Source organism: Meles meles, chromosome 16 (assembly GCF_922984935.1).
Source record: "Meles meles chromosome 16, mMelMel3.1 paternal haplotype, whole genome shotgun sequence".
Taxonomy (NCBI): Eukaryota; Metazoa; Chordata; class Mammalia; order Carnivora; family Mustelidae; genus Meles; species Meles meles.
In genome coordinates this window covers 44,213,071-44,229,356 of record NC_060081.1, presented here as the reverse complement: position 1 = coordinate 44,229,356, position 16,286 = coordinate 44,213,071, and the positions used below count along the sequence as shown (strand labels likewise).

At 37.8% G+C, this 16,286-nt stretch overlaps 1 protein-coding gene across 4 annotated transcripts in view; it reads right to left on the bottom strand.

Moving 5' to 3' along the window:
* The window catches only part of TASP1 (taspase 1), a 287,466-nt gene extending 272,118 nt beyond the window's left edge, over window positions 1–15,348 (bottom strand). For 3 of the 4 annotated variants that reach the window (XR_006815397.1, XM_045981844.1, XM_045981845.1), the window contains exons 1-4: window positions 15,328–15,348; window positions 7,029–7,247; window positions 3,340–3,407; window positions 768–836 (exon numbers count right to left, since the gene is read on the bottom strand). Coding sequence is in view for 2 of the 4 variants with exons in the window: in XM_045981844.1 (XP_045837800.1) it covers window positions 768–836; window positions 3,340–3,407; window positions 7,029–7,173 (282 nt within the window). In the remaining 2 variants the exon portion in view is untranslated. Of the gene's footprint in view, window positions 1–767; window positions 837–3,339; window positions 3,410–7,028; window positions 7,248–15,327 lie in introns of those variants that run through there. The other variant, XM_045981846.1, reaches the window with a different exon arrangement.
* Between the last annotated feature and the right edge of the window lie 938 nt (window positions 15,349–16,286).

Sequence of the window (16,286 nt, the reverse complement as noted above, 5' to 3'; positions counted from 1 at the left end):
ACCCACTCCATCTACCTCTTATGTCATATCAACTCATCAATGTTTTATTTTCAAACTCACCACTGTTTTATTTTCATATCTTGATTTCCCAAGCAGTCTTCTCAACTAGAAAACTATTTGTTCACTATAATCCTCTATACACACTGACGCAATCTATCTTCTTTAAGTCTGAGCAACAAAGGCAGTCTTCTGAAGGCCTCAATATCTCCAGGACAAATTCATCCTCAAAGTTCCAGTCCCTCCCTATACAGTACACAAGTATAGTGACCTTGAAAGCCTCCCCACCGAATTTCTCCATGTCTTCAGGTAACCAGAAACCAACTTAACAATCACACTGGACAAGACACACTTCATACAGCATGGCTTCAGGATACAAATCTAACTGTTAGGTTTATGAGGAAACTTCCCCTTCTACTTTAGACACTTCTAAACAGCTGTAATTTTTTTGTTTCCTAAACAAGAAAACGTGTATTACTTTTGAGGAAGGGGAATTAACTTCAGGAATCTTCCTACTGAACATAACAAGAAAATTTAAGTATCTAAACACCAATCATTTTGGTATTCATGAAGCTCACAAAAAAGGATGGGGAGGTGTCCCCGGTGAAAACAAAACCTAACACTCTGTCACAGGTTTCTTAACTTTATTAATACAGTTGGGAAACACTGGTCATATAATTGATGGTTAACTAACTCAACATTTTCATGTCATTGAAGCATAATGAACATAAACTCACAAATATTTTAAATAAAACACAGAAAAGAAATACCTCGAGTTCCACCAGAGCCGCAGTCACTGCATCTGTCGCAAGAGCACCAGCCTGTAGCTTTTCAATTGCCTATGAAACCAAGGGGGGAGATTATTCATTGTAAAACCACAACTCCCTAAATACCAGAAACTATCCAAAACCTTAAAGAAGTGTAGCAGACATTTAGAGTTAATAAAAATTGATCACTAGTTCCATTCCATACTTCAGGACATAACCTGTTTAGATTTAAAACAAGCACGGGCTTATGTTCAAGATAATTCATGATACAGCTCACTTATCACTCAAATTAAGAGAATGAATAAAAATTTAGCCACTAAATTCAAAGTGCAGGCGATTTAGTAAATGAATGGGCTTCATTCATCACATGGCAATTCAAAAACAGCCACAGACATTATGTCAATTTAGTTTGGTTTAAATATCCTGATAATTCAAAAGAGGATGCTTGTTGTGGTAAGCACCAGCTGCTGTATATAAGTGATGAATTACTAAATTCTACACCTGAAACTAATACTGCACTGTATGTTAACTGGAATTTAAATAACTATTTGGAAAAAGAAAAAATAAATAAATATCCTCCTAATTCATATTTCATATATATAACTGAATATCAGACTAAGCTAATAACATCTCCCACTGCTACTACACTCCACACCCCTAACTATAAAAAACAATGACTCTCAGTCACAGAAATACTTTAGAATCTTTAGATGGACACATACATGTGACAAAACGTTTTTGGTCCTACAGTGGTTCCCACTTATCCCATTTCAGTTACACCCAGTCAACTGCGGTCCAGAAGGAAATGATCCTCTTTCTGACATAATATCAGGTTAAGAGTAGCCCAGCACTATGCCCCAATGCCTAAGTCATTCACTCACTTCATCCCATCATGGAGGCATTTTATCATCTCACATCATCCCAAGAAGAAGAGGTGAGTAGTGTATAGTTAGATATTTTCACAGAGAAAGAAACCACATTCACACAACCTTTATACACACACAGTATAACTGTTCTATTTTATTATTACTGTTGTTAATCTCTTACTGTGCCTAATTTATAAAGTTGACTTTATCAAAGGTATGTACATATAGGAAAAGTACATATAGAGTTCGGTACATATGCAGTTTCAGGCATCCACTGGGGGTCTTGGAACATATCCTCCTTGGATAAAGGAAGATTACTGTATAATATATTGAGATAAAAAAAAATCATGCTCTTTTGTAATATAAACTATAGAGAGTAAAGGCCCACAAAATCACCTTACTTCTAGAGTATAAAGGAAAGAGAAAGAAGGAAAACTGATCTCTAAATGAATTACTAAAGCTCCAATTTAGTCAACAGAGAAAATGCTCAAAAGCTAAGAGTTATACTCCTCATTAAACTTTTAAGAAGTTCATTCACTGTGTAAATTGAGGAGGCTGAGGATTCATTCCAAATGTATTAGGATTCTTACTTTTTTCAGATGATGTAAACATCTTAAACTTTGAAAATTAAGATTAAAAAATATGAAATAGTTTAGAGAACTTTTAGCTTTATTATAAATTTCAGAAAAACAATAAAATCCCCATAACAAAATATTCTTATTTATTTATGTGATTTCATTTGTAAGAAAAAGCTTGGATCTCTAATAAAGTATAATCTTTCTTTCAAATGGTATTTAAATATAAATGAAAAGAGCTGGAAGAGACCCATATTTACTAGATATACTAGACACTAACGTTATATTTGCATAAAAAGTAATGAAGGCTTTGCCAATAAGAGTATATAGTCAAGATCAAAATAAAAACAAACAATATTTCTTCCAAATCCATTCCTGCCTCCACATTAAGTAGCAAAACCTCAAAGCCAAAGAGGAAAAAAAGCACAACTGAGGACAAGGGCAAAGCTAAACTCAGGAATGACAATGAATTTGCTATGATACAAGCTACATAATGAAAAACAGAAGGAAAAAGCACAGGATAATCTCCCTAAGAAAAGCATCCATTTTATTTTTTATTATTTATTTTCTTCTCTTCATAAAAAGACACATCAGCTGTCTTTGAACTGTTTTCCCTACTCCTTCATTGGAGCTCAATGCCTTTGCAAAGATTAAAAGATATATAATTATGTGCCCACAATTCCAAAAATACAGACTTTAAGCAGGGAAATGAAGGGAAAGAGCTAAGTATCATTTGAAGAATAAAAAACACAAAACAAAACAAAAAAGACACCCCACAAATATGAGCAAAATAAGTTCATGGTCCAAACTAAAGACCATCTTAGAAGTCAAACCTTAACATTTTGAATTTCAAGGTAAAGCTGTTTGTTGGTGGGGCGCCTGGATGGCTTAGTGGGTTATGCCTCTGCCTTCAGTTCAGGTCACGATCTCAGGGTCCTGAGATGGAACCCCACTTTGGGCTCTCTGCTCAGCAGGGAGTCTGCTTCTCCCTCTCTCTCTGCCTGCCTCTCTGCCTACTTGTGATCTCTCTCTCTGTCAAACAAATAAATAAAATCTTTAAAAAAAAAAAAAAAAAAAAAAGGCTGCTTGCTGGCCAAAACTGAAATGTTTCCATCAGACACACTCTGTTCATACCTTCTGACAAGCTCGTTTGCATACATGTTTATATTCCTTGGCTTTGGATTCAGAATGATAACCTGCACCTGCAGTGAGAAAAAAAAACCAGTTGTTAGTTATCATTAAAATATTAGAGATTTTACTTATATACATAGTTCATACAAACTGATGCTCTCCTGGTGAAATAAAGCTATTGTCCTACATGCATGGAGTTTTCAAACTCTAATCAATTCCTTCTGCACATAAGCCTTTTTAATGCCATGTCTTACCTCCTTTTTCAAAGGCTATTTTCCTTTGGGAATAGCTCCTATTCCCAAACAGCCTCCACCAAGACCATCTTGTTTCAAAAACCTTTCTCCAAAGCCAGGAGTTTTTTTGGTCTGGGGTTGATAACTTAGGAGGTGTCAGGGACAGAGTTCCTTCAAGTTCCTTTCTGTTGACCTTTAGAAAGTGCCTGCCATTTGGCAAATTACTGTTCAGAATTCTGAATTCTTTTTTTTTTTTAAAGATTTTATTTATTTATTTGACAGACAGACCAGACAGAGATCACAATTAGGCATAGAGGCAGGCAGAGAGAGAGACAGAAGCAGGCTCCCCACTGAGCAGAGAGCCCAATGTGGGGCTCGATCCCAGGACCCTGAGATCATGACCTGAGCCGAAGGCAGAGGCTTAACCCACTGAGCCACCCAAGCGCCCCCAGAATCCTGAATTCTTAAGAGTAACTTCGAAAAACTAGGTAGTGTCTAAATAACATTTGAGGTTGAGGAGTATTAATTACATCCTACCTCTCCACAACCACCAAATACCACCGTTCCCATGCACACTTTTTATGTCCTCTCACTGTGGGAATATAGCTCACCGTGTCTTAAACCCATCTCTTAAACACCCAACAACTTCCTCAAGAGAATCGCTCTGAAATTTGTTTCCCTAAGAGTTTTAATACTTGCTTGGTTAGGAATTTGAGAATAATCTAAATAAGAAAGAAACCAAGAGTACTTAAAGGGCCCTTAAAGTCTCTTGATGGTTAGGCTTCTAAACAAAGTTCTTTAACAGAGCTCTGAATCTCCCCCCTCATCTATCCACCAAGGTCCCACAGGGGTCCAACAGAAGGAAGGTTAAGAACTGCGTTTCTAAGCCTCAAGGCTCCTCAAGTGGGTCTACAGACTCAGACATAAACTTACCCCACCTTTCCTCAGACCAGAGAAAGAAATGGCTCATGAATCTAACAATTAGGGACCCAGGAGAACAGAAAAAATGCCAAACCAACAGGAACCCCTTATCCTAATCCTATTTCTCAGGAGAACTCTGAAACCTCATAGAGCCTGCACCAATATTTAACAGGCCTCTCTTCATGGTCTTCTAACACGTCTGTCATCTTAGATCTGGAGGCTCCAGTCTTTCAGCAGTATTTCCCAAATCATGGGACACTACTACTAAGTAGGTAACTTTAGGGGATGGTTAACAGTTTTAATAGGATTTAACATATAAATGCTTTGTCTTGAATAAGGGAAAAGTCTCAGGGCAGCCACAGTACATCTTTCATATCTGGTTAGCACTTCGTAATTTCTCTATCTAACAAAGGGAAGATAGCCTTAGGATCTAAGCCACCGACATATGACAGGATTCAGCTAAAATTTAATCACACTGTTTTGCTTGCACTATGTTTTAAGTTATTTTCTCCTCATGCAAGTGATACTGACATTTCATTTAAGTAAAGATAAGTTTTATCTTTCATGTTTTAAGTTAAGTGTTCAGCTTTTAAATATGAGGTAAACAGTATAAGTAGTATATAGATCTAAGAAAAGTCAAGAAATCTTAGACTCAAATGACTGACATTTGGGCAAGTCTCTCCTAGTTTAAGAAAAAAAATCATTAAAATCTCTACAGTGGATGAGAAACTAAATTTTGTACCTTAAGTGTGTAAGACACATTTCTGTAAAATCAGTCTATCTGACCTTCTAATAACTTAGGAGAGGGTGACCTTAATCCACGTATTTTCCTGCCATAACCCAGATTTCCTCCTATTACTGCTGGCCCCCAGCACCAACTTCATCTAGGAGCCAGTCCCATTTAGTGAGTGTCTGAAAGACGAGGGATACCACCATGATAATCATAGAAAGCAGTGCTTTCCAACTAATCAAAAGCTCTATGTTGCTGCATGTTACAAATTTCAAACCTTTCTTGTACATTTGTCATATACTCATTCTGAATGAAATAATTCACTGGGTACCATGAAAGATGCACCAACATGGTGTAGTAGAAGCCAGGGTTCTGCTTCCAAGTCTACTTCTAACTGGGTTATTTCTAAAATGTACCTCATTTGTTTGTAAAATCTTTTGAAAGAAAAGCAAATTGAACCTGGGTTTTTTGATTCTCCTGGAAGAGGTTCAGTAAGACTTCCAAAGTCATCTAGTCCATATACAGCCAAAGCTTCATGACCAGGCATGACACCAGTTTGACAAGAAGAAACAATTCTACTCCTTACCCCATATCAAAGTTAATCTTGATTCCACCCTGCCTGACTATCTGAGGAAAGTTAAAAGGAGATCTAGCCATTCTTCATTCTTCACAGAAGTCATGAATTTTAAGTAAATGCAAGCAAAAAAAAAAAGACTTAAGGGAAAAAAAAAAGTCTGCTGGGCAGACCTGAGCAGAGATGCACTACTCTGAAACCCAAACCCTTTTTTTTTTTTTAAAGATTTTTATTTATTTATTTGACAGAGAGAGAGATCACAAGTAGGTAGAAAGGCAGGCAGAGAGAGGGGGAGAAGCAGGCTCCCTGCTGAGCAGAGAGCCTGATGCGGGTCTTGATCCCAGGAGCCTGAGATCATGACCTGAGCCAAAGGCAGAGGCTTAACCCACTGAGCCACCCAGGCGCCCCTGAAACCCAAAGTCTTCAAACGATTGGGGACCCAGGGGTTGAACTTCACTGCGTCTGTCCTCCAGGTCCTCTGTATTGTCAAAAGTACTACACTGGGACTTTAAGGCCCCCTTAGAGGTCTCAATCTGGTCCTAGCACAACCTAGCCGTGTGGCTAAAGCTACTTAATCTCTCTTCCTCACTTATAACATGAAGAAGGCAAATTAGCTCTATGACTGTGTACTATTATACTCTAAAATGGCCATAGTTGGGGTGCCTGGGTGGCTCAGTCAATTAAGTACCCAACTCTTGATTTCAGATGTGGTCATGACCTCAGGGTCATGGGATAGAGCCCTGCACTGGGCTCCTGCTCAGCATGGAGTCTGCTTGAGATTCTGTCTCCCCCCTCACCTCCTCTTCTACTCTTTCCCCACTCGAGTGCTCTGTCTCTCTCTTAAAATGAATAAATAAAATCTTTTCTAAATAAATAGCTATAGTCAAATATGGGGTCAATAAAATTTTTCAGCAGCATCATTTTTAAAAACACAAACCAGAGTTTAAGAAATTACTTTGCCTGATTTTAATACTATCTAATTATATCTATTATATGGGGTAAAAGTAAATAAGGGGGTAGAGAAGTGAAGAAAACATAAGAAGAGCTATCATTATAAGATCTTCCAAGCAGGAAGCAGGAGAGACCTATATTGCAGTCAATCCCTTTGGTTCCAACTCTTCTCTGGCAGTTTGCCTCCTACAGATATGAAATTCAGTTCTCAGTATACTTCAAGGCAATGGGGGAAAAAAATTAACATTATTTTCATCTTCCAACTCGCCCACTTAGAGCTTACCTGCATGTACCAACACAAAGCCCCCTCGCTTCTCCTTTTGGGACTGCTTTGTTTCCAACTCTTTGACTGTTATTTTAACAGTCGAAACCTGAGATGATCTGGAAGGCACCCCTTCTCCAGAACTCATCCCCTTCTCCATGGTCATTCTCTGAGATTACCATCTTCTATTGGGAAAAGTGCATACTTCCATCCAAAAGTAATTGCAGGAGAGGAATTACCCTAAAGAAAAACAGGCAAAGATGGTATACATTTCTTTCACTAACATACATATAACTTATACAAATTTGTATAAAGATAACATTCCAAAAACCTAATTTTAAAGTTACTTAACTGGGTAATACAAAGAATATGAAAAAGTTAGGATTTAAATCTGTCCACAGACAATACTTACTTAAAATCATATAAACAAAAGAACTGTTGTAAAAAGACTTCATATGAAGTCCAGAGGAATTTTATCTTTCATTGTATTTACATTGAAGAAAACCTCAAAATAACTTAAATATCACTTTCTACTTCCTTAGATCCAAATGTTAATAATCTCTGGGACATTTTAGAGTCACTAGTGATGCTGATTAACACCACCAAGCCTCGATACAAAGTCTATATTACAGATAACTTTTTTTCCCCAGATTTACTATGACATAACATATAAAACTGTATAATTTTAAGGTGTACAAAACTATTTGACACACACACATAATGTGAAATGATTACCACAATAAGACACCTAGTTTCACACTGTTAGATAAAATCTATATCCTATTCTAAACTGAGAAGTAGGGAGGGATATAAGTCTTTCTTTGCCAATATAAAACATAAATAGTAGCATAAAAAGTGACTTAGTTGCCTAATCCAAAAAAATTGTGTTACTCAAAGTGTGGTCTGCAGATCAGGGTTTGCTACCAGTCTGCAAGAGACTTATTTTATTCATATATTAATTAGTTAATATACATATTTTTGACAATGTGTACACTTTTTATATTTTTTCATTTTTGTTTATATTTTTTGAAGCAATATTATCTATTAAATATAATAAAATTGAGCTTTTTTTATATTTTTTATTCTTTTCTATTTAAATTAATTAACATATAATGCATTATTTGTTTCAGGGGTACAGGTCTGTGATTCATCAGTCTTACATAATACCCAGTGCTCATTACAATACAAACCCTTCCCAGTGTCCATCACCCCTTTACCCCATCCCACACCCCCACACCCCTCCAGCAACACTCAATTTGTTTCCTAAGATTAAGAGTCTCTTATGGTTTTTCTCCCTCTCTCGATTTCTCTTGTTTCATTTTTTCCTCTCTTCCCCTATGATCCTCTGCCTTGCTTCTTAAATTCCACATATCAGTAAGATCATATAATAATTTTCTTTGGCTCACTTATTTTGCTTAGCATAATACCCTCTAATTCCATCCACATCATTGCAAATGGTAAGAGTTCAAATTTTGACAGCTACGTAATATTCCATTATTTTATCTTTCATTCATGGTTCCATATTTCAGTTTTGTTTGGGGCTTGGCTTTTTTTGGTTTTAGTTTTGGTTCTTTTGCATTTTGTAAAACATAGTCAACAATGGATTGAAAAATTTTTAAAGCTGGTCTTTTACACCAGAGATGGTCTGAGAAGCACTGCAATATGGCATTTCAAATAGAAAGGAAGCAACTTCTACTCTAACATTAGCTTTCATTTAACTCTAAACCCATTAATGGTCTGACTGGCCTAATAAATAAAGAATTCCAACAAATGACTAAAACAAGGCAACAAAGGGCAAACGGGCAAATCCCAATTAACAGAAAAATGTATAACGGTGTAAACAGATCAAAAGATGCTAAATCTCACTCAAAAGAGAAATACAAAATAAAACTACACCCAAATGCCATTTTTAACTTGGGATGACCAACATCAAAATGATACCAGGTTTTGAGGCTATTGAGAAACAAGAATTCTCACACAACTGCTAGTGGCAGCATAAGATGACAAAACTCAACAAAAGCATTCTGGCAAAATCAATCAAAATTACAAATGCACATTGAAAGATTATTTGTAAAAATAAAGATATGAACCAACAATATGTCTTGATGTAAGTGGTTAAAATAAAAGCAGCTACTGGGAAAAAAATGACAATATTCTTGATATACAAATACAGATTGACTAATCTTACAGATAGTTTTGGTAAGTAAAAAAGGCACAGTACAGAAATATATGCAATGCCATATTTTGAGGGAGAGGAGAAAAAAATAATACAGCTAAGTATATATGCAAAGCACAAATCTGGAAAAATACGCCCCAAAATATTGTATAATAGTGGTCACCAAAGAAGATTTGAATGATGGATAGACAAAGGTGGAATGGAAATTTTATTGTTCAGAGTTTATACCTTTCAATATTGAAAAATCTGAACATACTACTTTCCAAAAAACCACTTTTTTATTCATTTATTTATGGAAACATGAAGTAACTAGCTAAATCCCAAGTTCCAAAATAGAGCAAGCCTATGAGACCTCATCTGAAAACTTCACTAAGAGGGCAAATACCATATGCTGAGGGTTCTCAACATGCATCCCACCTAGGGCGGGAATAACAAAAACATGGCCAACCGACAATACTGGCCCCAAAAGTTTTTGTTTTGTTTTGTTTTTCTGTTTTTGCTTTTGTTTTTCTGGATCTTGAACTTCTGAGGCCATGCAAATTACAGGTAATTCAAATTTTTTAAAAAATTATAGTATTTGATCTCTAGAGTTCAGACTAAGGAGTAAAAAATAAATCATTATTGTAGATTAACATCAAATATCCCTGGGATTATTTTTTTATCACATTGGTATTCATTTCATTATTACAAATCATTATTTGAAATTGATGAAGCATATTTACATCAACATACTGATCTGCAAGAAAAATGCCTAACATTTCAGCTAAGCTTTGAGGCAACATTCAGCACACAAGATTTCCAGTGAAAGGAAATGTATAAGCATGTTACAGTTTTTACACAACAGAAAACAACTGTACAGCTCATTTTTTATAATGCCTTTATTTCTGAATATGCTTGAAAATGGACATTTTGCAATTTCCCACTAGTGATGATATTAAAATTCATTTTGTTTCTAAAACACTGACAACTTGTCCATCCTCTGCAATAGTCGCAACAAAAAGTAAACAAAGAGTTAGCATATGACCCAGTAATTTCACTCACAGGTATATACCAAAGAGAACAGAAAACACATCCACAAAAAAATTGTACACGGGTATTTATGGCAGAATTATTCCTAACAGTCAAAAGTGCTAACAACTCAAATGTCCATGAACTGATAATGGTTAAACAAAATGTGGTACATTCATACAATGGAATATTAATCAGCCATAAAAAAATAACTAAGTCCTGATACATACTATGGCATGAATGAACCCTGAAAACAGTGAAAGAAGTCAGACATAAAAGGCCACATACTGCATGTTTCCATTTATGTGAAATGTTCAGAGTATGCAAATCTAAAGAGACAGATGTAGATCAATTCTTGCCTTGGCCTGAGAAGCTAAAGGGGAATTGGAGAGTGACTGCTAATGTGGGCAGGCTTTCTTTCGGTGGCAATAAAAATATTCTAAAATTGATTGTGGTGATGGTTGCACAATTCTGAATATACTAAATACCACTGAGTTGTACACTTTAGAAGTGCATAAATTATATGATAAATGAATTCTATCTTAATAAAGCTGTTTGGATTGAGAGGCAGGACGGGGGGGGGGGGGTTAGGGAAGAAAAATATGAAACAAGGTGGGATCCAGAGGGAAACAAACCATAATAGACTCTTAATCTCACAAAACAAATTGAGGGTTGCTGGGGGGTGGGGGGGTAGGGAGATGGTGGTTGGGTTATGGATACTGGGGAGGGTATGTGCTATGGTGAGTGCTGTGAAATGTGTAAGCTTGATGATTAACACACCTGTACCCCTGGGGCAAATAATACATTATATGTTAATAAAAATAATTTAAAAATAAATAAAAAGACCAAAAAATTAATTAATTAATTAATTAAAGTTGGTTGGGAAAAACAAGTTTCCTGATTCCCATAAACTGTATCTTTTCCCATAAGTGCATCTTTTCCAAGTCACCAAACCTAATGACCTTTTCTTACTCTGATGCTCGCAACCTTTGTTCTCTACATCCCCTGGTCTTCTTGGCAAGCATGGCAATCTACCATCCTAGCTGTTCATAACCCCCCGATCCTTCCCAAGCTTGTCCTCTTACATGACCCCCTGTCCACGGGTCTATTCTCAAATGTCTCCTTCAGCAATTTCATCCACTGCCAACCTTTCAAAAAAACCCTCTCAGTAAATCAGATTATTTGTAACTCTTTATCTTCTGCTTCTTGAGCTCTAGCCACAAGTCTCCTGGATAGCTTAGTTCAACCTGGATCCTCTTCACTCTTAACCTACCCAAAACAATCTCATTTTTCCACAGAAATCTAGTTATTTCCACATCACTCCTTATTTTTAATAGCACTAATCCTTTTCTAACTTACCTTGAAGTCATCCTGGACTACACCCACTTTCCAAATCTTGTAAATTTCTCCCTCAAGCATTTAATCTCCTTTCCCCTACTGCCTCCACCTTTGTTCAGTTCACATACCTCTTAGCATAAATGTTACAAAAGCACTTTAACTTTTCTCCCCAAATCCAGACTATCGTAAAACAACCAACTACAAAAGGCTGCCAAAATAAATCTCATAAAGGACAACTCCAATCAAAATGAACGGCATGCCAAAAGACATAAGCAGACAATATACACAAGAGGAAATATAAACTGGATATCCAATATTAAGGAAAGAATATTCAGAGAAATAGAAATAAAAATGTAATCTTCCTAACTAGCACTGTACTGCCACCATAAACTGAGGTAAGTAACCATTTTGAAAAGAAATTTATCGGGAAGTATCAAAAGCCTTAAAATGTGTAATTTGTATATACTACCTTTCCAGAGATACTCTATGTATAAACTAGTCTATTAAAACATAAGTAACAATACTACCATGGATACCTCCAAGGAGAACTGGGAGACTGAAGGGCAAAATGAAAAGGAAACTTGATTTTCTCCTAATAGCCTTTTGCATTTTTTTTTTAACCAGGTACTATCTACTAAAAACATTTAAATTAGCCATCTCTGAAACTAAGATGAACCCAAATTAACCTGATTATCAAGGTCAGAAGAGAAACTCAGAATAAGACATCATTTTTGCTCCAGGGACTTTCAAGGCACTGATTTTAAGGTCTAAATCTTGACCCCAGTTCTCTCAAAGACTTTTATTTTCCTACTGCATGTGATGACATTTTTTTTTCTTTATACCATTTAAAAAACTATGACATGTCCTGTTCGCCCCAGTGTTGAGTTTTTCCCTCTAGATTTACTTAGTCTCTTAGAAGCAGTCGAAAGAATAAGTCAGGGACTCCATCCATCTTACAGCAAAAGGCTTTTATAGAAATCCAGCCCTTAAGCTATAGCAACTGATTAATAAAGAAGCATTCTGCTGCTCTTAACATCTTGACACTGAAGGTTTAATGCCTCATTCAATGAGCTCCAAAACACACTCATTTCATCTTTGACACAGTAATTTCACTTCTGAGAACACTTTCTACCAAAATAACTTCAAAAACAGAAAAGACTTTATGCCTGTTATGGTGTGTTTAACACAGGATAATTTAAAAAAACAAAAATCTGGAAGTGACCCAAATGTCCAACATAGAGAAATGGTTAAAAAAAAATGATAACCCATATTATTTATTATTTGTGGTCAATTGGTTTTCAATAAGGGTGCCAAGACCATTAAATAAGGAAAGGATGGGGCGCCAGGGTGGCTCCATCAGTTAAGCATCCAACTCTTGATTTTGGCTCAGGTCATGTAAGATGGAAATGCACGTCGAGATCTGTGCTGGGTGTGGAGCCTGTTTAAGATTCTCTCTCTCCCTTTCCCTCTGCCCCCTTTAAAAAAATTTAAATAGGGAAAAGATAGTCTTTTCAAAAAATGGTGCTGGAAAAACCAGATAGGCACATACAAGAAATGAACCTGGATTCCTATCTATGCTACCTACCTATTCCTTGATCCACATAGACCAAGAACTAAATGCAAGAACTAATACTGTAAAACTCTTAGGAGAAGACACAGTAGTAAATCTTCAAAATCTTGCATTTGGCAATGGTTTTAGACATGATACCAAAAGCACAACCAACCAAAGAAAATATAGATAAATTAGAATTCACCAAAAGTTTAAATGTTTGGGGCACCTGGATGACTCAGATCATGATCCCAGGACTGCATTGGACACTCTGCTCAGCAGGAAGCCTGCTTCTCCCTCCCCACTCCCTCTGCTTGTGTCCCTCTCTCACTCTCTGTCAAATAAATAAATAAAATCTTAAAAAAAAAAATACCTCTTCTATTTAAAAAAAAAAAAGAACTCATACAACTTCAAAATTTTTTAAAATTCAATATAAAAATGAGCACAGGAATTGGATAGACATTTCTCCAAAGATACACAAAGGGCTGATAAGCATAGGAAAAGATGCTCAACATTACCATCCTTCAGGGAAATGGAAATCAATGCCACAGTGAGGTACCGACATCATAGGTATACCTCAAAGACAAATATTAAGTTTTAACAAGGATATGGAGAAATCAGAACTCTCATATCCTGCTGGTGCAGACCACTTTCAAAAACATCTGGCAGTCCCCCAAAAAGCTGAACAGAGTTACCATATGACCCAGCAATTCCACTCCTAGATACATATCTAAGAGAAATGTAAACATATATTCACACAAAAACCTGTACATGGATCTTTACAGAATTATTCACAATAGTCAAAAAGAGGAAGTAACTCAACTGTCCATTTACTAATGATGGATAAACAAAATGTGGTGTGTGGGTGTGTGTGTGTGTGTGTGTGTGTGTGTGTGTGTGTGTAATGGAATATTATTCGGCCATAAAAAGGAATGGAGTATTGATACAAAACACAACATGGATGAACCTTAAAAACATTATGCTAAGTAAAAAAAGGCAGATACAAAAGGCCAAATGTTCTGTAATTCCATTTACCAGAAATGTTCTGAATAGGAAAATCTACAGACACAGAAGTAGATTAGTGGCTGCTAGGGACTGGAGGAGCAAGGAGAGGGGAGAATCTAATTAGTGGTTGCCAGGGACTGGGGGGAGCAAATGGGAAGTGACTGTAATGGGTAGACTTCCTTTTGGAGATGATGAAAATGTTCTGGAATTAGATAGTGGTAATAGGTGCACAACTTTAGGAATATAGTAAGAACTGCTAAAATTTACAATTTAAAAGGGTGGGTTTATGGTATGTGAATATCTTAATAAAAGATCCATTTGGCAATGGATGCAATATACAACAATTATACTTTCTGGTTATAATCATACCTAATACACGCTATGATCATAAACAGGTTTAAAAATGCTATAAAAAATAGAGAGGGATCAAAATGCTGGCTTGGTGAAACTGTAGGTGATCTCTTTTTAGTAATTCCTGCATTTTCCAGATATCCATTAATAAGCACGCACTGCTTTTTACAAATGGGGGAAGTTTTATTTAAACAAACCAAAAAGGAAGTTATTAAATTCCCGAGTGTATAAAAATTCCTTAGCTTAGTGTTCAACGATCTCAGTCACATGGTCCCGAAAATACCTTTCATTTCCCCTCCCTTACAGAGGCGAGTCAAATTACTCCCTCCTTCCGGAAACACGATGCCCTCTATTTCCAGGGCACCTCCAGCTCCTGTTTTCCACCCTCCTCTCCAGCTGCTCCTTCTCCATCTTCTCGGTCCTTGCCTCCTCCGCCTCCTGAGCAGTAAATACTAATGTCCTGAGAGACTCTAACCAGGCCGCTATAACACCGCGGGGCTGCTTTGGCCCCGACCCGCCACGCAGGATTAGGGCGCACACCCTCGGGTCTCTGCGAGCTTCTGACTCGGAGAACCCCGCAGCCCGCGAGTGCAAAGTTAGTGAAGGACAGCGAGGACTGCCCGCATACAGACAGTCCCTTCTCCGGAGAAGGAATAAGACTGCCAGGCTAGAGCCAAGGCTGAGAAGGAGACCCGCACGGGCGCCACGCGCGACGGAGGGGTCGAGGGACGTCCCGGATCCGCTCCTTCAGCACCGCCCCAGGCAGTGGGCATCCTGCGCGCCGCCCCCTCCCGGCCCCGAAGAGGATGTCCCAGCGAGCGCGCGGGCCTGGACAGAGGCAGCGCCGCTGCGGCGGCAGCGGCGCGGACAGCGTGAGAAAGAGAGACACTCACCAGCGTCAGCTCCGAGCCCTCACAGCACCGGAAGTAGTCACCCACCCGTTGCCAGGGTGAGGAAGCGGGGCTGACATCAAGCTTTCCCATTGGGCATGCGCGTAGCACGTGGCCGGAAGCATACGCCCACGCGGGGCTCAGACTCTGCCCACTGCTTCCGAACATTGCACCTGGCGGGTGAAGTTCCACACAGACTTCACCTGGAGCTTCATCCTGAGCTGCGCAGGCGCCGCTGCCACTCTCTTTTAACCCACACTCTTAATGAGCCGGTCCCCGGTTCCGATCCAAGTGGTTGGCAGACCAGCGATGTGATAGGAAATGAAGTTATAGTAGCCATGATTTATTGAGATGTCACTTCAGAGCTTAAATTTTTTCAGTCCTTGCACCCTCCCTGTTACAGTAGGGAAAACTGGAGTTATGCCAGGATTCTATGTGGGGGAGGTGGGGGCCCGCCCTGCCCTGGGGAGAATCAAAGTGTGGGTGGCCTTTCTTTTACCGTCTGGCTTCTAAGAGCAAGACCAGTAACAATGTAATCCACTTAATGTTTCCTTGTAACTATTAACATGGGTCCTTTAACAAATAACCACCATTAAACCTGTTTTAGAAACCATAGATTGAAAGTAGTAGCTCTAAGTATTGTCCCCAGATCAGAAGCTTAACATGACCTGGGCCCTTACTAGAGGTACAATTTATGAAAAGACGTTCCACCTGGGGGGGTAGGGGGTGGGAGGGGGGCGATTATTTTAATTGCATAAAAATAGCAATCCTTTTCTGATTATATAAAATTTTAGGACTGGTATTATATCGTGTTGGTGAGCATTGAGAAAACAATCACTCTTGTTTATTGCTGGTGCAATAAAGACTTGCACAAATTTTGGGGTGATAGTTTGATAGTCATCTACTGCAATTTTAAATGTGCTTACCCTTTGACCCAGAATATCTACTTTCAAGAGTCTACC